This window comes from Abrus precatorius, unplaced genomic scaffold (assembly GCF_003935025.1).
Source record: "Abrus precatorius isolate BTA unplaced genomic scaffold, Abrus_2018 Scaffold8, whole genome shotgun sequence".
Taxonomy (NCBI): domain Eukaryota; kingdom Viridiplantae; phylum Streptophyta; class Magnoliopsida; order Fabales; family Fabaceae; genus Abrus; species Abrus precatorius.
The window spans coordinates 15,797,736-15,821,606 of record NW_020874428.1 but is presented as its reverse complement, the minus strand read 5'-3'; the positions used below and the strand labels follow the sequence as shown (position 1 = coordinate 15,821,606).

The 23,871-nt window shown below is 29.6% G+C and overlaps 2 protein-coding genes across 4 annotated transcripts; both read right to left on the bottom strand.

Moving 5' to 3' along the window:
* Positions 1 to 1,267: 1,267 nt before the first annotated feature.
* LOC113874303 lies at positions 1,268 to 4,095 on the bottom strand. The gene is made up of 6 exons (XM_027512538.1): positions 4,038 to 4,095; positions 3,750 to 3,899; positions 3,444 to 3,593; positions 2,193 to 2,867; positions 1,746 to 2,104; positions 1,268 to 1,615 (listed from the first exon to the last, which is right to left on the bottom strand). The coding sequence occupies exons 1-6, from the start codon at positions 4,093 to 4,095 to the stop codon at positions 1,268 to 1,270; spliced, it is 1,740 nt and encodes a 579-aa protein (XP_027368339.1).
* Positions 4,096 to 13,974: 9,879 nt separating this feature from the next.
* Positions 13,975 to 17,802, bottom strand: LOC113848272 (expansin-A8-like). Of its 3 annotated transcripts, none has more exons than XM_027477724.1 (6): positions 17,575 to 17,802; positions 16,689 to 16,762; positions 15,893 to 15,977; positions 15,241 to 15,374; positions 14,844 to 15,132; positions 13,975 to 14,481 (listed from the first exon to the last, which is right to left on the bottom strand). In XM_027477724.1, exons 4-6 carry the CDS (start codon positions 15,362 to 15,364, stop codon positions 14,148 to 14,150), a joined length of 747 nt encoding a protein of 248 aa, XP_027333525.1. In that variant the 5' UTR covers positions 15,365 to 15,374; positions 15,893 to 15,977; positions 16,689 to 16,762; positions 17,575 to 17,802; the 3' UTR covers positions 13,975 to 14,147. The 3 variants fall into 3 exon arrangements, with proteins under 3 accessions (XP_027333525.1, XP_027333526.1, XP_027333527.1); XM_027477725.1 differs by having other exon boundaries at positions 14,002 to 14,481; positions 16,689 to 16,747; positions 17,575 to 17,781; XM_027477726.1 differs by having other exon boundaries at positions 14,035 to 14,481; positions 17,598 to 17,614.
* Positions 17,803 to 23,871: the final 6,069 nt, after the last annotated feature.

The window sequence follows — 23,871 nt, the reverse complement described above, 5'->3', positions numbered from 1 at the left end:
GAAGACTGCTGACAATTGGGAGTCAAAGTTCAGGGGCGTACTAGAGCATTGGGACATGAGATTAGATTGGGTTGTGAGTAATGAACCACAAATTGGTCTACTGAGTTCGAACTCTGAATACATGCGGTGGTACCATACTCATACTAGACGATGGATGAGCAGAGATGCTGCAGTGTTTGCATTACTTGTACGTATAGATCGTTCTAGTAAACGATTTTGTTTGTTTAATAGAATCTAATCTGAATGTAATGGTTATGCAGGGAGATGCTCATGAGAGGGCCTATTACTTGTGTAATGATGGGAGGGACACATTTTCATTTGAGGAGATGAAGGATTTGTGTGAGACGATGTTAGCCTTGCAAAATGAGCAGGAACGTATCTTAGAGCCTTCATCCTCATGTGATCCTCCTATCCAGAGTGGAAATCTAGATGAGCCTCAGATTGACATTGGTATTGGTGAACAACGTCGGGAAGGCAAAGGTTTGCAACGTCGACGAACGTCATTTCAGGTATTGTTACCTTATGCTTCATTGGGTCATTTTACTTAAATTATAACATGTTTCATTTGAACATACTTATGTGTTTAAAATTGCAGGCCACAGATTTTACATTGCCCCCTTTGCCCGAACGAGGAGATGGTGTTTATTATGTCCCACCACCTTTTCCGTTTCAACAATCACAATGGACACAGTCATCTTATGTTCACTCATCACAGCAATCAAACGTCCCTCCTGCATCTCCATTTTTCAGCGGTGAATTTTATGTTCCTGACGCTAGCCTTTTCATGACACCTCCTCCATATGAGCCAATGTTTTTCACACCGAGTGCACCCGGTGTAGGCACTCATCAAAGTGGATGTAGTGAGCAAACAACATCATTGGTACCTGGGCATGACCGTGGAATTGATCTTAATGCTGAATTCATTGCAGCCTCAGATGCAGCAGGAGCTGATGTGAGACGTAACCCTCACCGTGGAGCGCGAGATCGTCGTCGACAGTGCATTCTCACACCTCATGAGGAGGGACCTCACGAGCAGTCATTGAATTCTGATTGAGACTATGTTATGATACTGTATTTGAAAACTTTATTTGTTTGTTTAATGAATACATGCTTTTGTTTAAATGCACGACTCAGTTATAATTTGCCACATTCTACACATTCGACATCAAACAAGATTAATCAAACAACATACATTAATAAGACAACATACCACAATAAGACAACATACATTAATAAAATCTAGCACACTTTTTACAATCATACGAAACTAGTCATGATTAATGTTAGCATTGCTTTGTTGAGTACAATGACGTTGATTATGACCTGGTTGTCGACATAACCTACATCGTTGTCGCGGTTGTGACTCAACCCAATCCATTTCATTTCTAATTCTACAAGCCTTTAGTCTTCCTTTACCTCGTGCTCTATCTTGATCAGGCAACAACTTCCATTCATCATTTTGTAAAATGTTTGCTTCATTTCCAAGCGGCCACCACTGAGATGAGTATGCGTTCACAACATACTGCAGAGTATATACAGGATCAACATACTGCCAAAAGTCTATACTTACAGTAACACAAGCGGCTATGACATGTGAACAAGGGTATCGGTATGCCTGAAATTTGCCACATTCACATTCACGTGTAGATAATATCACACTCCACTTATGACCCCCCCCTTTGTGTCATTGGATTAAAAGCCTCTTCAATCTCGAACCTTGTACTTTGTATGTCGTAACGACGAACCTGATGCGAAGATGCTTCTTCTTGATTTTTTTCTATAGCTTCAATTAATTTACGACAATACCTTTTACCATTGTTCATGTCATTGATTGCGCTTTCACCCCGTTTGACAAAATATTCGACCAATCTACTATAGGTTGCTTTCACAAGGGCAGTAATTGGGAGATTTCTTGCCCCTTTTAAAACTTTATTCACTGACTCAGACAAATTAGTCGTCATGTGATCATAACGCCGCCCTTCATGATCATAAGCCAAGCTCCACTTTTCCTTTGATATGTTGTCAATCCATGTTTGAACTTCAGGAGAATACGAACGAAATTTATTAAGACCAGCTTCAAATCTTTGCTTGCAAGGTGTATACGCTACATTTAAATAAGTTATACAGTTAATGGTGAAAAATAAATATATATTCATAGATAATGTAAAATGTCATAGTGATAACATACTTACCTAATTTCATAAGCATACTCTTCATTGCGGAATTTTTGAATCTTCTATTGAAATTGCTTGCAATGTGACGAATGTAATAAACATGGTAAGCATTAGGAGGTTGCCACCCAATATGTGGATTAGACACAGCACTTTTAATACTTTGATGGCGATCAGATATTAAACAAATTCCAGTTTTATCAGTAACATTTAGACGGATCATGGCTAAGAACCATTCCCATGCTGATAATGTTTCTCCTTCAACAATGGCAAATGTTATAGGAAGCACACTGTTATTGCCATCTTGAGTTGTACCAATAAGCAATGTTTGCTTATACTTACCATACAAAAAGGTACCGTCTACCTGTATTATAGGCTTGCAAAACTTGAAGGCTTCACGACATTGCCTAAACGACCAAAATACTCGATGAAAGACTCTGAATCTATTATCCATTACATTACCTCTCACATAATCATTGGTCTCAATTTTGTAAACTGACCCTGGAGCATGTAATTGCATGTATTCTAACCATCTTGGTAATGTTGCATAAGATTCATCCCAATCACCAAATATTGTCACAATTGCTTTTTGCTTTGCTTTCCATGCTTTTTTGTATGAAACTGAATACCCAAATTGGCCACTTATTCCCTCTTGGATTAATGAAACGGGAACAGAAGGTTCTTCTTTGACCATACCTGTCAATAAAATTAAACAATACATCTCAGCTAATGATCATATCCAAATCATTTTAAATACACAAATAAATATAATCTCAATTGAGTTTCACGTACCAATAATGCATGAACAAATAAAATTTGAATCTAACTTTTTGTAGTCTTGAGAAATCATAGTATTAACGCAGGTATGCATACCACCCCATCTCGTAATTTTCCACTTATTTGAATTTTTGGGAAGCAATGCTCTTACTTTCCAAGGACACCTGGAAATATGATTCACACACTTGACAAAATGAGTTGATGCTTTTGACTCAACCACAAAAAATGTTTGATGTTTCTTCATTGCATAATGTTTTATCACCATCTTTACCTCCTCTTTAGAGTCAAATAGTTGTCCAACATATAATGCATCTCCTTGTACCCATGATTGTGACGAATGCAACTCCGAAAAATTCAATTCTTGATCAGGATGTTACCAATTAATAGCAGTGTAGTGTGAACTTATGTTCCAAAAAGGTGTTATAGAATCTGTATTAAACTCAACAAATTTTAGTTAAAAATATTTAACAATTATTGTATTATATAAAATTGTACCTGCAGATTGTCCTTGCATAATGTTATTTCTTTCAGTGTTTGGAATTGTCATCATTGAATCGAAGTCATCTTCCAAATCAGTATCAGAAGAACTATCTAAAGGAATTTCTCCTTCATCTTCATAGTCATCATCGTACTCATCTTCGTCATCTGTAGATGCAGCAGCAAATATTTATTAACAAATTATAAAATTTTAAACATCATATAATTGAAATAAATATTATACATTACCTCATCCAATTGCATACTCTTCTTCATTGTTACTAACAGACACAGTTGGAAGTGATACATTTAAACATAACAAACTTTCACCTACATGAGAAGTTTCACCAACCGCAATATCCACATATAACTCAACTACTCTTTCATGCCGTTCTTCACAAGCACTTATCATACAGTCAATGTCTTCATCATCACATACATCTAAAATTGTGTAATTTTCACTCCTTGAATCAACTAAAATTCGTGAAATTAGTCTAGAAATTACATTACTATTGCACAATTTCAATTTTGTATGTATTTTTTTTTTCAACATCTCAAAAGTAATTCCACGTTCTATTTTAATCATTTTCTTATTCCCTTCAAATATGATACCCTCATTTCCTTCGTACACTCTTCCATTCCAGTATAAAATAACCACAATTTCAGTCATCCTGTGTATCAAATTAAAAAATACAACCAAAATTATTAAAAAAGTTTACCTAAACAAATAGTAACAAAAATAATTACCACAACATTAAAATAATATATTTTTACATTTATATTTTCAATAATATTATATTAACATTAAATTAATTAAATTTATTACTACAAATATTTTTATTTTTATTTATTTATAATAATAGTAAAATTATTAATTCAAATTTATTTACAATAATAAAAAAATTTAAAACAATAAATTAATAACATTCTAACCTTTTTTTTCCAGCAGAAAAGCTCACAATTGCGTCCCCTCTCCTCACAATTGCGGAATGCAGCAGCAGAATGCTCGGCGGGAGCCTCTATATATTAGGAAGATAGTGTCGGCATTCTTTCAGCCGATACACAAGTGTCGCATAAATAAAACCGACACACATGACTTTTGAGAGCGGTTCAATTTGAACCGCTCTAAGAAGTGAATTTTAGAGAGCGGTTCAGGTCGAACCACTCTCAAAAGTCCATTTTAGAGAGCGGTTCGATTTGAACCGCTCTCAAAAGTCAGTTTTAGAGAGCGGTTCAATTCTAACCACTCTCAAAAGTCGCTTTAGAGAGCGGTTCGACCTGAACCGCTCTCAAAAGTCAGTTTTAGAGAGCGGTTCAATTCTAACCGCTCTCAAAAGTCGTTTTAGAGAGCGGTTCTATTTGAACCACTCTCAAAAGTCCGTTTTAGAGAGCGGTTCCGTTACAACCGCTCTCAGTAGTGGGGTCTGACACCTGTGTCGGCATTCTTTCAGCCGATACTTGATCATGTGTCGCCAGACGTTTTGATGACACTCACATTTCACTCTAAGCAGGGAATTTCTTATCAAATAACCCCATACGGATAAAATGTTTTGGTTTTAACCCTATACAGGCAAAAAACCCTAAACTCACCATTTATATTAATATAAATTTTGGTCAAAAGTAAATAACAGTTTTTGGAATATGTGATGAGCAAAGAGCAAAACTTATACAGCGAGATCCAAAGCGATTTATTGGCCCAACAATGCAACGCGATCCTTCTGTGCTGCTGAGTTAGGTTGATATCAAAAACCTCACAACGAAAACGCATAGGCATCTCCATCTCATAGAATGTAAGAAGGGTTCTTCAACACATAATCGGTGTACAATTCGTATATGAATTTCAATAAATTTTCCATGTGTTGTGTTCCACCCTCACAGACCACAAAAAACTTCGTTCCTGTGGGAGAGGGAGATAATTATTTTCATAAGGCATGCATAATCAATATTTAAATAAGAATTTTGCAAACGAGCGTCTTAAAGACATATTCAGTTTTATTATAAATGTTCAATTTTTATTTTAACTTTTAGAAACATAGGTTATTAATTTTTTTAATATAAAATTTTAAATTTTACATGAATACTGATGTTTATATTGATAAAAAAAATTATTGCTTTAAATTTATGGTTATAAAGTTAAGTTATACTAAACATAAAAAAATCAAAAAAATTAAGTTATAATAATTTTTTTTAAATTATTATTAAAAATAATTTATCGAAGGTCTCGTATGCAAATAATAATGAATAAAGTTTAAATAAGATGCTATAGTACTCATTTTTATACTCATATTTTAAAAGAATTTCATACTTGTGTTTTTTAAAATAATTTATCTAAACCTATTCTCATATATGTTAAATATTCAAATTTTCATATCTATATCATTATCAACATTTTGTCAATTGAAATATATTTTTAAAGAGAGGTTACATTATTATAAAATAAAGAACATTTTTTTAAAATACTCAAATAAAATATTAAATTATAAATAAAATACTAAATTATAATATTAATACATATACTAAATTATATTATCCTAAACTTTATATTTATATTTTGCAGGTAAATGAATATGGATAGTAAGTGTCCGTACTTTGTGAATATTTATTTATACTTTAATCCAAATTTACTAAACAAATAAAGCAAATGTTGATCTACCTACCGTAAATATTTTCTACAGATAGCTAAATTCTTAGTTGCGTGTAGAAGTTCACTACTTAGTAGCTAGGATTGCCTGAGTTGGCACAAACAACCATACCTTATGCAAGAAAATCTTGCATGTGATATATATATATATATATGCAAGATTTTCTTCCGCGGTATAAGTTCGGAAATTTTTATTCTTATATGAATTTTTTATTTAATTTATATTTAACAAATTATAATTTATTAATAAAAACTTCAACTTAAATATAATTTTTTTTAAATGATATAATCCTTCCTCTATATGTATATACATACACGAATAACACGGTCATCAACAACTAGAATACATTCAACCATTTTGTATTAAAAATAAAACGAAAAGATGAAGAAAAAATTTGGAACACAAATAAGTGCATCATAGAACAAAAGAAAAGAATGGAATCACAAGAAAAAAGGTGTAGATCTAGATGCAGTAACGTTGTAGAAGGATGAAATCGTTTTCGCGATGTTCAAAAAAGTGCGAAACTAGTGGTTATCACCGGTAACCAAGTAACCAAGAAGCAGCAATCGAGGTCGGTCTTTCTATCCCTAAAACCATATATATATCACCCAAACCTGAGATTTCAACAAGCTTGAAGAGAGATTAGGTAGAGAACCACTTGCATGCAGCAATCTCTTGCCATTCCATTGCCAACAAGAAAAAGGGCGAAGGAGAATTGGTGGAGGACACGGGAGAAAAAAGGAAAAAGGAAAAAAAAAAAAAAGAAGAAAAACTTGGGGAGAGAGGAATCAGGAGGAGAGAGGGAAGAAAAAAAAAAAGTATTTTGTTAAATAAGAATTTTTTATATTTAAAATGTTACAATATTATTTTGATGTTAATTTATTTTTTTATTCAGTACCTATACAAAATGTTTGAACAAAATTTTTAAATTAAAAACATTTTTAAAATAGTTTATTCTATTATCATTTTTATAACAATTATTACTTTGTATTTAAATAATTTTTATTTAATCTTTATATATAACATATTTTTTTATTATAATAGTTATATATTACACATTTTTATTTTAGCTTTTATATGAAAAAAATTAAATTATATGAATCAAGATAAAAAAAAAAGTGTCACATGGGAAATAAAAAAAAATTGTTAATGTATAGAAGTCAAAATGAAATGTTTAATATATAATTTAATGTTTAATATTTTAATAAAATATATTTAACGTTATACCAATGTACATGTAAGAGATTATTTGAAAAGTTTTTTTTTAATTTTAATAAGAAATTTAAATAATTTAATTTTTTTGTTAAAGTAAATTTTATTTCTTTTTTAAATTGGTTTAATAAATTTAATCATACCTTGTCTATAATTATTTTTTGTATCTGTACGATCTAGTTTATATAAAAATTTTAATTATATTAAAGTTTAATATATGACTTATACCTTTTTAGAAAATTATTTAAAATTTAAGTTTAACTTATACAACAAAAAACAATGCTTAAATTTGACTCATTTATTTAAATAAATAAGATTTAGAGTTTAAATTTGACTTAATTAATTTTAAAGCTTGAATTTGGTTAATTATTTTATTTAAATATTTTTCAAACTTTAAATTTAATATATAATTTTTATGCTAAAAAATAGATTAAAAATTATAATAAAATATAATTTTATTTACTTTAAAATGCCTTAAGGTTAAAAATATTTTTTATTATAAAAATAGTGTATTTATTTTTAAAAATTTATAGTCACTTATTTAAAATATAACTCTTGAAAGTTAAAGTTACATATCCAAAACACATATAATGATAATAGTAAAATAAATATAGAATTTAAATAAATATAATAAATAAAATTATAATTATTCAAGTATGCATGTATATATGAAGTAATCATGAATTAACTGGCTTGGAAAATTTTAATTATAATTATTTAATGTTGTCATATTAAATAAAGTATATTAATATATTGACTTGGAAAATTTTGATAAGCATTGTTGCAAAGTCTACTTCCTTAATTTTTAAAGGTAGTTATAGATAAAAAATTTAGTAATTTTATATCTGAGTAATATATTCTATCTATACACATTTAACTGGCGGATGAAAATTAGGACATAAAAATTACTAAATTGTTGACTCTATTACTGCACTGCATTTGAAAGTAAAAGTCATTAATTTTGCAGCATTGCTTATCAAATTTTAGAAGTAAACAAACTTACACTTTATTTAATAACACAATTGCAAAAGAATAATTTTTAAATATAAAACATACATGCTAGTTTCACAGATGAAAATAAATGCAAATAGATAAAATATAGATAGAATTAACCAAATTTTGAGAATAATAGCTGTTTTAACAGAGTGATTCTAAGGTCCTTTCATAAGTAAGAAAAAAAATTTCCTTTCAAAAAATTGTATAATATTAAGATGCATTATAAACTGTTCGATTGAAAAATTATTTAATCTAATAGATAATAATATTTTGGATAAAATAGTAATATTAAAAGATAATTTTGTAATTTATTATTTAATCGTCATCTTCTCCATTCGACTTCGTACCCTTGCATATGTTTTTTCCTTTCTCTATTATTCCGTAAATTCAAGTAACAATCAATCTTTTCATTTCTTCAGTATTTTGCAAGTCTAAATTATTAACCATCATTCTAACTGTCCACTTGATAATCGAAGACAGATGGTAGCTTAGGAGATAGGGTTTAGTTGAAAACTTTGCAATTACTTAACTTCTTTTGCAAACCTTCAAACTTGAAGAAGTAAAGGAAAATATACAATCTTTATAACCTTTTTATACCATAGAACTTGCTCTTATATAATTCAAAATAATCATTACAAGGAAGAATCAACATTTATTCCATCCTAATGTGAGGGAAGATTGAATTCATATATGCACTAATAATACTGATTTTGACTATTGAATCTCTCTAAGAATGAAAAAGGGGTGCTTCGAATCGGGAGTAATCACTAGTGATAGGACTAAAATAGGGAGGAAGGACAAAGAAGGGGCAACAGCTTCCTGGGTTTGGCTTGAATGGCGCGGTGGGTTTTTACTAGAGAAGACTCGAAGTTAACGCAGTGAATGAGGCAAGATTTCATTCACGCGGCTGTTTGGGGGGCCTTGTCATGGTGAGCTCCTCGTGGTTGGGTTGCTCTTCTGTGATAAGGGGGGAGGGGAGTGGTGAGGCGGACCCCTCTCAACATCGTTTCCAGCAGTATGGCTACTGTCTTTTTTGCAGCTTTTGTTGTTGCTGGAACTATGTGATATGGTTCAGCAATTAGCCCATTGAATTATTTAGTTCTACTCATTATCAATAGGATCAAGGATACTTTTCAACAAGAAATATATCGAAGAGTTGATGGTAAGCTAAGTCAAAAATAAAAGTTTATAAGAAGTTTGGTCTAAAATTCTAAAAAATTAACTTTTTATGATTACATGGACAATAATCCAGCAAAAGGGATTGCTTAGAGCTATACTTCCATTAGTTTTTGTATATTTTTATACATACAAAAAAATTCTCTTTTTTCTATTTTTACTTTAATTTCATAGATTTTTTATTTTTCTTTAATTTAAGGAGATTTTTTGGAATCCTATTTGAAAGAAAGTTCTATTTTTAGTTTATGGTATTTAATTTTTGTTAGAAGAAAATTATGAACACGAAAAAGAGAAAATTTTCTGATAATAGCGTTACTCAAGTTGGTGAACATGACCCTTGATACTTGAGAAGGTAAAGTAGGGTGAAACAGTAGAAAGTTTATTAGAATTTTTTTGAGTTTTATAGTTACGAAGGTGAGATGGTAGAGATATATTGATTGGGAGTAAGAACAGCGAGTTCTTCAAGTTAATGAACATGGTCCTTAATAATAAAGAAGGAAGAATAGCGTGAAATAGTAGAAGTTTCACCTAGATTTTCCTGTAAGTTTTGCAGCTAGTGGAGGTAGAGTGGTAGAGATATATTAGCTGGAGTTTAGAACAGCGAGGATCTACGATGAAAAAAATGATAAAATACGTACAATTTGAATGGTTGCACCGTTAATAATATTTGAATATAATTATATTATATTATATGGATACAAATCCTTTTAAAAAATAAAAAGTTAGTACTAACACCGCAGTTTGCGGGGAAAAGATTGGTGATGTGCACCACAAGGAATCATTGTTTATGAATAATGAAATGACGTTTTGTACATAGGGGTCTTATTTTAACACTCAGAATGCTTTTTAATGTTAAAATAATATTTCTGCTTTTGAAAGGATGCCATTCCATTGGTAAGGCAGCGCCAAAGTCCAGACAAATTAAAGGACTTACTTATTCTTCCCCATTTTATATTATAACTGCCAAGACTTGGTAAGCAAACAACATAAGGTCGTCGTTAATTATTACGATATAAGATATTATATATTCTCATTAACGCTTATAATTTTCTTAATATATTTAATATTAAAAAGTATTTATATTTTTTAAATTTATTAAAAATTAACAATAATAGTCATTACACATATAAAAAATAAAATAAAATATCACCATAAAAATTTTCTAGTTCTTCTAAAAGGAATCAAGTTTTGGAGTAGGGAGAAACGTATTATAGAAGATATAAAACGTAGAGCAAGAAAACTTTCTTCTTCGATCATCGCATTGAAACGATAATTGATCCGCGTTCACACCACCTTCTGTTTGTCTCTGTTCTAAAAGAATAATGATATTCTAACGGGTGTGAGATGAGTACAAGCACCAGACCTCAAAAGTAAAGAATATAAGAATAAAAATTGTGACATGAAAAGGAAAAGTTAACAAAAGTGGGTGGAAATAAATTGATGGAAAAAAAATAAAAAAATATAATTAGTGATAAAATAAAGATAGGGATGAATATAAATGAAACATAATAAATAAAAGTTAAAAAATAAAAATAGTTAAATAAAGATGTTTGCTATAGTAACTGTAAATTTGAAAAAATATTTTTTACTTTCTTTGTATTAATAAGTATAATTTCTTTAATATCTCAAAAATAAGAGATAAGAGAGTAATATTTTCCTATTCTCTTGTATTGAATATCCTTCTTTGTTCACGGTGACTTGATGTTTACACATATTAACCCCCGCCACACATACATGCTAAACGAGTCTTGCAAATTAAGTAATGACTGATTCTTTGGTTATCACCCTCCTTTATATTCCTTTGTAGCCAAGACAAAAAAAAAAAAAAAAAAAAACTACTCCATTTCTGCGTAGAGAAAATGGGGTCAGACGTCAACTACGAGTAGACATGATGATTTCTAATTCTAAGAGCATGGATCGTCATTGATTCCTCGTCCAAGACAACAAATTCATTGTCCATGAATAGTGGGAATACACCTTTAATTTACAAGACCATTTGAGCATGCACGATGGTTTCTACGAGCGTGTTTCGAAAATTTGATATATAAAGTGCTTCCGACAATGGTACTCTGCAGGAATGAACATCATGACTGGAGACTCATCTGGAGCAAAACTCACATGAGAAAACTTTGTAGTGGGATCAAAGCTTTCACTCAAGGTATGTATATATGTATTCCCTGTTCTGTTGTTTGCTAGTTTATATGAATATGTGTTGCTTGATTGGAGGTAGATCCATTTTGTTTGTATTTTTAACACACAATAGATTGTCACCAGTTTCCAAAGGACCAGCCTTCGTGAGTTTTGTTTGTTAGGAAATTAAGTTTGGGTTGCCAAAATTTTATTGCAATAATTATGTCACCGTATAAATTTCTTGTCATGACAATACAATAAAAAAAAATTTTAGAAAGTAATTCTGCACTATTTTAAAAAATGATTTAAATTGTTATAACAAGTGCTATGTAAAATATATATACTCAGAGAATAATTCATAATTTATTTTCAAAGTATAAATTACTAATCTGAATTTTGAAAGTACTGTTCTTTCCTTGTCCTTACATGAGTAATTTTCCATGCCACACTTCTCTGCAATTTCGCCTCACACGCAGCACCAAGAAGCAGCTACTTCCTTGCCCCCACTACTTTTTTGACGTACACACTTTTGGAACCACTCAGAGAATTTCCTCGCCACCATATCACGGATAAGAGAGTAAGATTTTCCTATTCTCTTGTATTGAATATCCTTCTTTGTTCACGGTAACTTGATGTATACACATATTAACCCCCGCCGCACATACATGCCAAACGAGTCTTGCAAATTAAGTCGTCTAAAAGCTTAACTTTCAGGTCTTGCAAATCAATGATATCACTTAAACCATGGATATTTAACGTAGAAGAGATGTATAGTGATTAACGTAAGAGGTAATGAAAGGTTTCAGTGTTTACTAGTTTAATTTCACATACCCATAGCCTTTGATCCCTCTTTCCATTGTCCAAGCCATCAAGCCTCTACCATTAAACTCCTCAACGACTCAGCCACCAATCACCATGGAATCAAAGTCCATTTCGCCATATTTCATGCTCCAATCATGTCCCGTGTCACCATCCTCCATGCCCCCCAACTGGTATCGTAATCATCCACAGTATTTTTTTATTTTTTTTTGTTTCTTCTTTCATTATATTTGGTTTATATATATATTGCTTATAATTTATATAGTGGGTACTACTATTTTATTTTGTCATAGGATAGGTGCTATGTATATTTTTTTTCTCAATTTTTTTTTATCAACCTTGATAATTGATGCATTGGTTGTGTGATGATATTATAACTCAAAAAATACGTTAAAACAGAATAACAAACTTATTGTTAGTGTTCAATTCAATTAAGACTGTTAATTTATTTTATAAAACTTGTTTCTAGTCTTCATACAATAAGACATTAGGTAAAATTTTTGTAATCAATTCTTAATAAACTAGTAAACGAGATTTGATTGTTTTCTCTCGTAGATATAAGCCACATTAGCTGTGTCACATTAAAGATCAGGTACTTTTCTTCTTTTTCCTATCTTTTTAAAATTTTTTGCATTTTCTATTTTGTTATTGTTTCTGATTTATTTTGTGAGGACACGAATCTACAATAAAAAATATTTTAGAAAAAAAGTGATTCTGCACTATTTTAAAGAATAATTTAAACTGTTATAACAAGCATTGTTATCTAAAGTATATATACTCAGAAAGTGATTTATAATAATCTTCAAAGTATAAATCATGAATCTAAAATTTAAAATTTCTTCTTTCATAATTTATTTATTATAAACTAAAATTTATTTATTTATATTGAAACTCAAGTTTATTTTTCTGACATTCAAAACTTCATTTTTTATGATTTTTTTAATACAAATTAAAATAAATTTTTTGTGTGTTAAAATTTAAGTTTTTATATTGTGTTAACTAAATAGTCCACATTTAAATGAAAAAAACACAAGTAACAAAAAAAAGAAATAAGTTCCAATGTTAAGAGAAAGAGAAAGAATAAAGAGAAAAATGTGAAAAATATAACTAATAAAACAACTTTATTAATATAAAGAAAACAAAGAAACAACAAAAAATATTCATAAAATTACTGAGTTAAGCGACATTTTATTCTTACATGCGTTTATAAGTTAAAAATTATAAAAGTTTCTAAAAATCTTAAGTTACAAGAATAATTGACATATAACTGCTCTTTAATGTGACTTTAAAAAATGATGCATAATCATACTATTGATTAAATTTAAGAAATAAAATGACTTAATGTAAACAATGATTTTTGAATTTTTAAATGATTTTGTATAATTTTAGTTTGTTTCAAAAGGAAAAAAAATATTAAGATAGATAATAAAAAATATGTTAGCACCGACTATTTACAATTAATAAGTGATAGTTAAGAATAATGATTTTCCATAATAAACACACCAAATTAGTTAAATTAGTATAAAAATTATCTTTTTTAAGAGTATAATTAATAGATATACACAAATACATTCCCGTAATCACACATATACATATATGTTGACATCATTAAATACTTTAAATGCACATTTAATGAGAATTCCACAATTACATTAATAATTAAATACTATTACAAAATTACACTAAGTTGGAGAAAATTGAAGCATAGAGCTTCTGTATATATAAGGAAAAAGACTGCCTGCCAACTTTAGTTGTGTGTCTCACTCGGTTTAAACTGACACCCAGTAGAGTCAATAGTTTGGCCCGTGGTCCACTGGGCGTCGAATACAGTGTTGCATGACAATCTTGCATCATCACCGGCAATGATCAGAAAAGAGAGACTTTGTCCAACGAAGGAGCAGTTGATCCGCCAGTATCCGTCCCCATCCCATTGCATGCGTTGCCACTGCTGTCCTCCTGACCCTTTGATAAACAATTTTTTTATATTCCCTGCACCTGCCATATTTTCTGGCAAAACCCGAGTGAGGTTATCGTGGCCTGTGATTGTAAACTTTATGCCGCCTACTTTTGCACAGAACACTCTGTCACCATCGCCAAATATAAGATAAATGCTCAGTAGTTAGTGGGGAAGTAGAAATAATAAAATTATACACAATCAGAGCCATTAGTAACAAGCCATTATAAGCTTATTCTAGTTCATGAAAGTAACTTATAATTCCTATTCCTGTAAGTTCTAACTTATTTCAATAAGTTTATTCACGTAACATAACAAAATAAGTTCTTTTACCTTATTCTAATAAATTTCAAGATAAAATTTATGACATAAACTCTCATGTATTAATAATTTATTAAATAAAAGTTTAATTAAGCTGTTTACCTAAATACATCATAAATCCTCTAATCTTAGGTTATCCAATACATTAGTTGATCTGCACGTACAAACCTGCTAGCCATCACTGGAGTATCTGTAACTTTGTCATTAGCGATTCTCAGCAACGTTCCTTTTCGCAGTAACAATTGTAGCAAAGGGTTGCACGACTGAGAATTGCAGGACAAAATAGAATTTGGACGAAAAGGGCCAGCAATAGTAACATCAGTGGGCACTGATTTACACCAAGGCTTATCCACGCACTCTATTCTAAAGCACGCATTATGCATCAAACCATTTTTATAGGAAATTTCGTCTAGTAATGCAGTGTCAGTTCCGTAATTCCCATTACCATTTGCCCCTCCTACATGAAAATGTGATTCCAGTGGTCACTCAACACACCATATGAATGTAAACAAGCACAATAGTTGCAAAAGATAAGATAACTATTTCGTTAACAAATACATGATACCTGGAAAAGAGGCATCAGAGAGAGTAGCATGGCCTGGAAACTGAATATCATATACAAAAGCACATACAACACCGATGAGACCAATTAACATAAATGGCATCATTAAAGATGACTTGGGCGCCATTAGAGTTTCACTGAAACAGGAGACAATGAGTCAGTCGCAAGCTGTCTAAAAGCCTAATTAGCCCTAGCCCTGGCCCAGGTAGGTTAGGGCCAAAAGGCCCAATAAATCAAAGGCCCTATGGGCTAGGGTTAGGGCTTTATGGGCTAAAAAATTATATTCAGAGGATATATTTTACTAATGAAAATATCACAACATAACATTGATTTCATAGCAAAAATGTCAGACCAGAGATGCTGCCAAAGTGTCTAAATAAAAAAAGTTAATCATAAATTACAAGACAAGATACAAAGCTTATATCAATATCTAATATTAAATAGACTTCCACATAAGCTTAAAGTTTTTTTGCACACTAATGCATCTTGGATTGGATTCAAGACCACATGCTTAAGGGATCTAAGCCCCTTCTACTCGGACCAATACAACTTTGTACATTATATTAACATTATTCCCTTAACAGCAACCTGAATTACATAGCATCCTTCAATACAATAATAGTTTTGGACCTAGTTACTTAAACCTGAACTATACCTTTCCTGAAATTTAGGTGTTCTATGCAAAAACTCCAATCTAGAATGTGGAGACAAGAGTTCCCTCAGGATATGTTCGAATCATCCTACAACCAAAATAGAAAATATAAACACATTTTTAATATATATCGTAATAAGCCCTTAATAATGTGTTGAGCGACAACAAATGGCAAAAGTAGTTAGGAATGAAGGTATAACATCTTATAAAACAAAGCAAACTTGTACAAGATTGTCTAACAAAACAAAGTAGTAGTAAAAATATTTCTCATGGAACTATAAATGGTCTTTTATATTTATTTTTTTTGTCTCTTCTATATATTAAAAAAGAGTGACCATCTTTTTAATTTTCTTTTTTGGTGAATTTACAAAGGAAAAGAAAAGATTTGTTTCTGCGATGAATCAGTCAAGTTGTGCAACAGTGTTCCTTTGGGGGAAAAAAAGAATTACAAAATCAAAGTTTAATTTTTGTTTGTGTGAAAGAATGCTATAAGTGCTCTCTATTCCAAAGAAAATTAAGCACAGTTATCAATAAATGACCACTTTGTAGAATATAATACACAACTAGAGTAAAAATTCATCCTACTACAATTAATTGGATGAATGGGTAGATACCGAAGAGATTATGACTATGCTTAGCAAGGTAATATGAAACTAAAATCGAAAGCCTATAAATATATGGATATGGACTAGTATGAAATTAAAGCTCATAACATAAATATTGACCCTAATGTATATTAAGGTGACCCATTCAACTTTATAATTAGATGTTCATGAATTGGAATTTAATTAAAACTTACGTTCATAACAGGATTGGGCAAAGTTGTCAAAAGATCATACAGCCTCCCTCTGCTAAGGCCTGCATCACATATAACTGAAGCAATCATTAATATATATGAAATTGATGAAATAATGAGATGCGTGTGGAATGATTTTGTTTTTTAATTTGGTCGAAGATGCGCGTGGAAATTGAGTACCAAGAAGATATAAGTAATTTGTGAGTGTCTAATTGTTAAAGCAAGAATCAATATATAGATTCATTTATAAATGTAAATAAAATAAGAGAAAGTACAAATGATTAGGAAACAATGTGAGAGCAGTCACATGATATCAGTTCACAATGGACATGGAAGGATATACAAATAGTGCCAACTAATATACTACAAAGCTCCCAAAAACATAACCTATATAATCGAATAAGAGAACCCAAATTCATTTGTGTGGCAGCCATATTCATTCAAGGAGTTGAAGGTCAATTTTCTGTTCTTACTACAACTCTCAGGTACTTGACAATTGTTTGAAGGATGGAACAAATCTGAATAGTGAATCTTTTATCACAGTATAAGAAGCTTTTGATTGGGTCCTTTCAGGGGTACAAAGAGATAGGAATGAGAAAGTGGAACACATAGCCCTTACAAATCATACACTTAATTTTGGGATTTTGGGTAGCATTTAATCATTTTTTTAGTTGCAGAAAAATTAATCATGATCTAACTTATAAGAAATCAGGAGATAAAAGAATGAATGGACAAAATTATTTCAACCCAAAAAACAGAGATTCCAGCGAGAGAAGATAATAAACCAAGTACAATCAAATGAGTATTCATGCAACAAGGGAGATTATATAACAATTAAATATTACAACACAATATCAGTAAAGTTAGGGGTGAGTGTTGGAGCAGGAACCATGAGAGTGTTGGCAGAAGTACTTTGAAGCGAAGCCTTGGAAGAGGAGGGAAGTGGTGGTTCCGCAAGAAGCTATGAGAGTGTTGCCAGAAGTACCTAGAAGCGAAACCTTGGAAGAGGAGGGAAGCGGTGGTATTGGCTGCAAGAAGCGATGCGAGTGTTGGCAGTAGAGATGAGAAATGGGGCGAATTGAGTGGAGAAGGCAACCAGAAATCCCTAGTTTGATTCGAAGAGAGTAAAGTGTAGGTTGTGGGCTTTAAAGCCCATATTCACACTACCATCTACGTTTTATTGTTTTTATGTCAACACTACTGTCTACATTTAAAAGCCCATATTCACACTACTATCTACGTTTAGGAAATTGTTTTTGGCATCGCAATATTTTTTAATCATATCACCTTTTTCATTTTTTAAAAGAAGCAAAAAGAATGCGAGAAAAATAAAAAGGGTCTGTCGGACCTAGTTCTATTTACGTGATATGGGTCTTTTTTTAAGATTTGCATAGCCTATTATTATTATTATTATTATTATTATAGGTTGGTTTATTAGGTTATGAATCCTTACTAGTAGCTTGACCAATTTTCCATTATAATTGTACACTCATGCAAATTTAAGTTTCCCATGCAAGAAGTAACACATTGTACATTGTACAACTCCTGTTGCATTTTGATCTCTTAAATAAGTAGGATCAACTGTTTTTTTTTTTTTAATAAATAATGGGCAAGTAAACTATTAATTTAGTCTTAGTATTTTAAAAATACATCAAAATAATTTATAAATTAAGTAAAATATTATTTTAATCTTTAATACATGCAATTGTTAATTATTTTAGTTTCTATAATTTCAAAAATTCATAAAAATAATTTATAATCTAAATAAATTATCATTTTAATTTTTAATGCATGTAATCATCAATTATTTTTTAGTCTTTAATATCTATAATTATCGATAATTTATTTGTATCATGACTTAAATATTAGTTATTCTAAGGATAAAATAATTTGACATATTAAATATCATGTAAACATAATATATGATATTTAATGATAACGTAGCGAAAATAATTAATTTAGTCTTTATAAAATTTTAAGTTTAGAAATTATTTAAAAATTAAATTAACAAATTTTAAATTATTTTTTAAAGAATATTACTTTATCATGTTATTATTAAATGTTATATAACATGATTAACTAACATTTGTTAAATTAGTTTGTCTGTTATAATAACTAATGTCTAAACAATTAACAATTATATACATTAAAGATTAAATTAATTGATAATTAAATGCGTTAAAATTAAAATAATATTTTATTTACATTATGAACTATTTTAATAGATTTTTAAAATTTTAAAAATTAAAATAATTAATAATTATATGTATTAAAAATTAAAATAATTTTTTACTTAGTTTATAAATTATTTTAATAAAATTTTAAAAATAATACAAACCAAATTGATAATTTACTTACAAGACAACCTTTTACTTTCTTTTCTTTTAACTTCTCTCTTTCTTTATTGATTCGTTCTCTCTCTCAAAGTGCACCAAGCAGGTTTATAACATTTTTGCTACAAGGATTGGATTTATTTTTCATTAGACCGACATTTGCCTACTCTTGTTGGGTTATTTTCATTCAAAGTTTTCCTTCATGGTTTTAGTTTTTGGTTAATTCATATTATGTGTAATTGAGATCATGACTAGGGTTATGACAACCTAGGATGTAAATCCTATTATTATTATTATTATTATTATTTATAGCATATGTGTTTCCTTTTCTCCAATTGTGTTTATTTTTGTTGTGTTTACTTGAATGTTACGATTTAGCTAATTGTTTGCATGTTATCTAGTTGCGAGAGAGGAGTGATCAAACTAATCTTAATCAATGAAAATATAGGATAAACTAGATCTAAGGTTTTGATGATTACTCATAACCTTAAGTTATTAATTAGTTATTTAGTTAATAAACATATTGACACTTAAAGCTTTTCCAAATTTTTTAACTTGCAAGGTCAACAGGAGTAGTAAGGTAGAGATCATTTAAAAGATAATTTAACATGAAACCAAAACAAGTATATCAAGACTTTAAAGATAATTTTCTCAAACTTATTCACAAGTAAATGAATATATTGAGTAACTTATCCCAAAATGACTATTTGAAACTAGATATTTATCTTATTTAATTTATTAGTATTATTTGATATGTAAATTATCAATTTTTTATATATAATTTTACAACTTCAAATTTTGATTTTATTTTTTATATTTTTTGCCACTGTCCCGCAATTTATTTTTACTCTTAACATGACTCACTGATCTATCAATTGTAATGTTGATATTAATCTTGCTAATAATACTCACAGTCAGAATAAAAGTAATCAAATAATCGTGTTTTCACTAGATATGCTTGCATGCAAAGAAAATGTATGATATCAAGTATTTTTATAAATTGATTAATAGGAGCGGAAATAGATTATACTCTTCATTGGAGAATATGACAACTTACATAGATGGTAGTAAAATAATATTTGAATAAAGTTAAAGAACTAAATATAAATAAACATATATGAATATTTACATTACATAAAAATAAGAAATTTAAATAAAAAATAAAATTTGAATTGTAAGAACAAATCTTTAGATTTTTATGAAAGTAGACTTATATCTAAACAGCACATGAAAAAAGTTCACATCACATTAAAAAATCACCAAATTCTTCTATACATAATTTTTTATTTATATGCGATATAAATATTCATTCCCATAATTTAGATTATGTATATTTAAGGAAGTTCTAATTTCTTATATTTATCATGTGATTTAAATATTTTAATGAATTTTTATTTAAAATTTATATTCTCATATGACATAAATGCCTTTTAACTTAAATATTAAATTATTTTAACGTAAACTTTGTATCCATGTATAATCTTGACAATTTTTTACCACTTGGTTGTGTCTTTAACTTGAAGGAAAATTAACCTTCCTTTTAACCAATGAATATTTCAATGAAATTATTATATATTCTTATAAAATATTTTTTACAACTTAAATATTAAATATTATATGTGAATATTAAATTAATTCTTATTTCAGGGTTATACACCATCAATATATTAAAAAATATATAAAAAATTTTCTGACTTCTAAAATTAATTAATTATATGTTCTTTTTATTTAATAAAAATTTATCAATTAAAATATTTTTATCATATTAATGCATCAATTTATACCGTTATTGTGTAACGTCTCTACTTTTATATAATTTTAATCGTTAAGACTTTTATATGCCATCGTTACCTTGTATCCTATGCAATATAACTTTATCAAATGATATTTTAATTTTTTTCATTAAATAAATATCTTTATGAATCAATTCATGTATATTTATTTCTTTCATTAAATGGAATTAATTTCATATTTTAAATTTGCTTAAGTCATATAAATAACTTAATATTTAGTTACTTAATTTTATTTCTTCATTTTATCATTCAATTTATTTATACATTAATTTATTTATTTTGCAACATCATATATAATTTACATTGTCTCCAGTTGTCCAATAAAGTATAAAGAATTTATGTATAATTTATGCTATTTTAAATCATCTTTCAATTTGAATTTTTAAATTCAAAAAATAAATTTAAATATTTTATTCACAAATAAAAACATAATTTTTATGATTTGCAATATCGTGTGATCTCTCTTCGCTTTCTATATTATTTATCGTAAGATATGCGTATAACCGTTTATCTTGTATCTTAAACATTATAATTTTATAAAAATAATTTTAAATCTTAAAATAAACTTTCTTTTACTAAATAATTTAACTAATCAATTTCATAATATTTTAGATAGAACTACACAAGTTTGAGTTTTCTGTTGCACTGAGGGATACGTATGAGCAGGAACCGAACTCGTTAAGTCAAAACAATTTTCAAAATAAATTTTCTCTTTGCTAAGATACTAATTAGTATTTCAATAAATAAATTTTCTTCTTTTAAAAGTAAAATAGCAATACTTATTATTTTGGGGTTAAATAAATATTTTTTAAAATTAAAATAAATTAGCATAATTAATTTAATGCAACCATTATTTAAATGGAGGTTATAAAGTGCTAATACTTTCCCTATGTGTAAATGACTCTCGAACTCATTTTTTGTTTTAAGGATCATTTTATTTTCAAAGTTTTTCCAAAGTTTTCTTAACATAAACTTTGATGGCAACCCCTCTAATTTTTTTAGAAAATATTTTTTTATTCCTAGATGTTTTCTTAAAACATTTTTGCTATCCCGTTGCGACCATTCGATTATGACAATTATCAAATCATTAAGGATAGTCTTCAGCCATATTAACTAAGATTCTATAAGCTAGAACTCTAAATTCTGCTTCAGCACTTGATCTTGCCCTACACTTTGTTTCTTACTTCTCCTTGTCACCAAATTCCCTCCCAAAAACATGTAGTATCTTGTGGGTAGACTTTCTATCAACAACCAATCTCGCATAATCTAAATATGTATACATTTAAATAGATAGCATTTCTCTTTCTTAAATAGCAATCCTCTTCTTGGACTTCCTTTCAAATATTGAAGAATCTTATTGATAGCTTGTAATGTCTCTCTCTACGGTCATGCATAAACTAGCTGACCATGCTAACATAAGCAATGTCAGTTTTAGTATTTGTAGATAAATTAGCTTTCTCATAAGTCTTTGATACTACGTTTTGTCCATAAGTAAGCTTTTTCATTGTTTCCAATTCTATGATTCTATCTTATAAGTGATATGATGGCCTTACAACCAAGTTTCCTTGAGGAGATCAAGAACATACTTTCTTCGTGTGAAATGAAAATACCTTATTTTCAATAGGCAAACTCAATTCCAAGAAAGTACTTCAATTTTTCCAAGACTTTCATCTCAACCTGAGCGACTAATTCTTCCTTCAATTGTTGTTTTTCCACTTTATTGTCACATGCAATGATCATGTCATCAACATCCACTAACAAAAGGGTTAGCTTGCCACATTTTGAATGTTTTTATAAAATGTGTATGATCTCCTTGACTTTGTGTGTATCCCAAGGACACCATGGCCTAAGTGAATCTTCCAAACCATGCATTAGAGAAATTGTTTAAGTCCATAGAGAATCTTTTTTAGTCTACATACCTTGTTTTTACCATCACTCGAACCATACCTAGGGGGGATATCCATATACACCTTTTCCTCCAAGTCTCCATGCAAAAAAGTATTTTTAACATCATTCTGGTGTAGTTCACATCCAAGATATATTGCTAATGAAAATGTTCATTTTTTCTACTGGTGCAGAAGTTTCTTCATAATCGATCCTATAAGTTTGGGTGTACCTTTTTGCAACCAACCTTGCCTTGTACTGATCAAGGGTGCCATTCAGGTGATACTTGACATTGTACACCCACCTGTAACCAAGAACTTTCTTGTCCATGGGTCTTTTTATAATCTTACACATTGCATTTTTTTCTAAAGTTCTTATCTCTTCATTCATGACTTGAACCTAATTGTCATATTTTAAGGCCTTCTATACTATCTTAGGGGCATTGATGGACTAAATAGTTAAAATAAAACTATGGTGTTGCATAGAAAGGTATTTTGTAGACATGTACTGAGATATAGGGTACTTGACATAAGAACACTTTGGTTTTCTTAAGGTTATTGGTAGGTTATTAAGATTAGTTTCACAACTATTCAATAATTCTTCTATAGACTCGAGGTTAAGAGTACTTACTTTTGGTTCGAATGATTGAAGTTGTTGTGAGACTAGGTTTAGTTTCTTTCTCCTACACCAATGTTGGTTTGCTAACCCTTTGCACTTCAACCTCAAGTTCAAATGTTTTTGGTGGTTGTTGTTAGTCATGACTTGGACTAAGAGGAAAAGATAACTTATAAAGATTTACTGACTCAGCTTCTTGATTACTTTCCCCCTGAAGCTGGGGAGTAGAGAAAAAAAATAAAAACTTGATTTCATTAAAGATGACATCCATAGAAACATAAACTCGACTACTTGGAGGATGGTAACACTTTTACCCTTTCTTGTTTGGAGCATACCCTATAAAGACACACTTGATACCCCGAGGATCTAGTTTTCCTCGATTCTGACTATGGACATGAATAAAAAATAATACACCTAAAGACTCGAAACTAAAGACAATTCATGAATGGTATAGAAGGATAAAAGTTGGTCATTACCTATATTGGACTTTCTCCATTCAGCACATGAGAGGGCAGTCTATTGATCAAGTAGGTTGTAGTCAATACTGTGTCCCCCCGATAA

Excerpts from the sequence above, each read along its gene's own strand:
- LOC113874303 (XM_027512538.1), bottom strand. The coding sequence starts at position 4,095 with ATGACTGAAATTGTGGTTATTTTATACTGGAATGGAAGAGTGTACGAA. Across the intron at positions 2,868-3,443 it reads TATGCAAGGACAATCTGCAG|GTATGGTCAAAGAAGAACCT; the intron begins GTACAATTTTAT and ends TTTTATTGACAG. Across the intron at positions 1,616-1,745 it reads AAGAAGCATCTTCGCATCAG|GCATACCGATACCCTTGTTC; the intron begins GTTCGTCGTTAC and ends GGCAAATTTCAG.
- LOC113848272 (XM_027477724.1), bottom strand. The coding sequence starts at position 15,364 with ATGGCGCCCAAGTCATCTTTAATGATGCCATTTATGTTAATTGGTCTC. Across the intron at positions 15,133-15,240 it reads CTCTGATGCCTCTTTTCCAG|GAGGGGCAAATGGTAATGGG; the intron begins GTATCATGTATT and ends ATTTTCATGTAG. Across the intron at positions 14,482-14,843 it reads ACTCCAGTGATGGCTAGCAG|AGTGTTCTGTGCAAAAGTAG; the intron begins GTTTGTACGTGC and ends CGATGGTGACAG.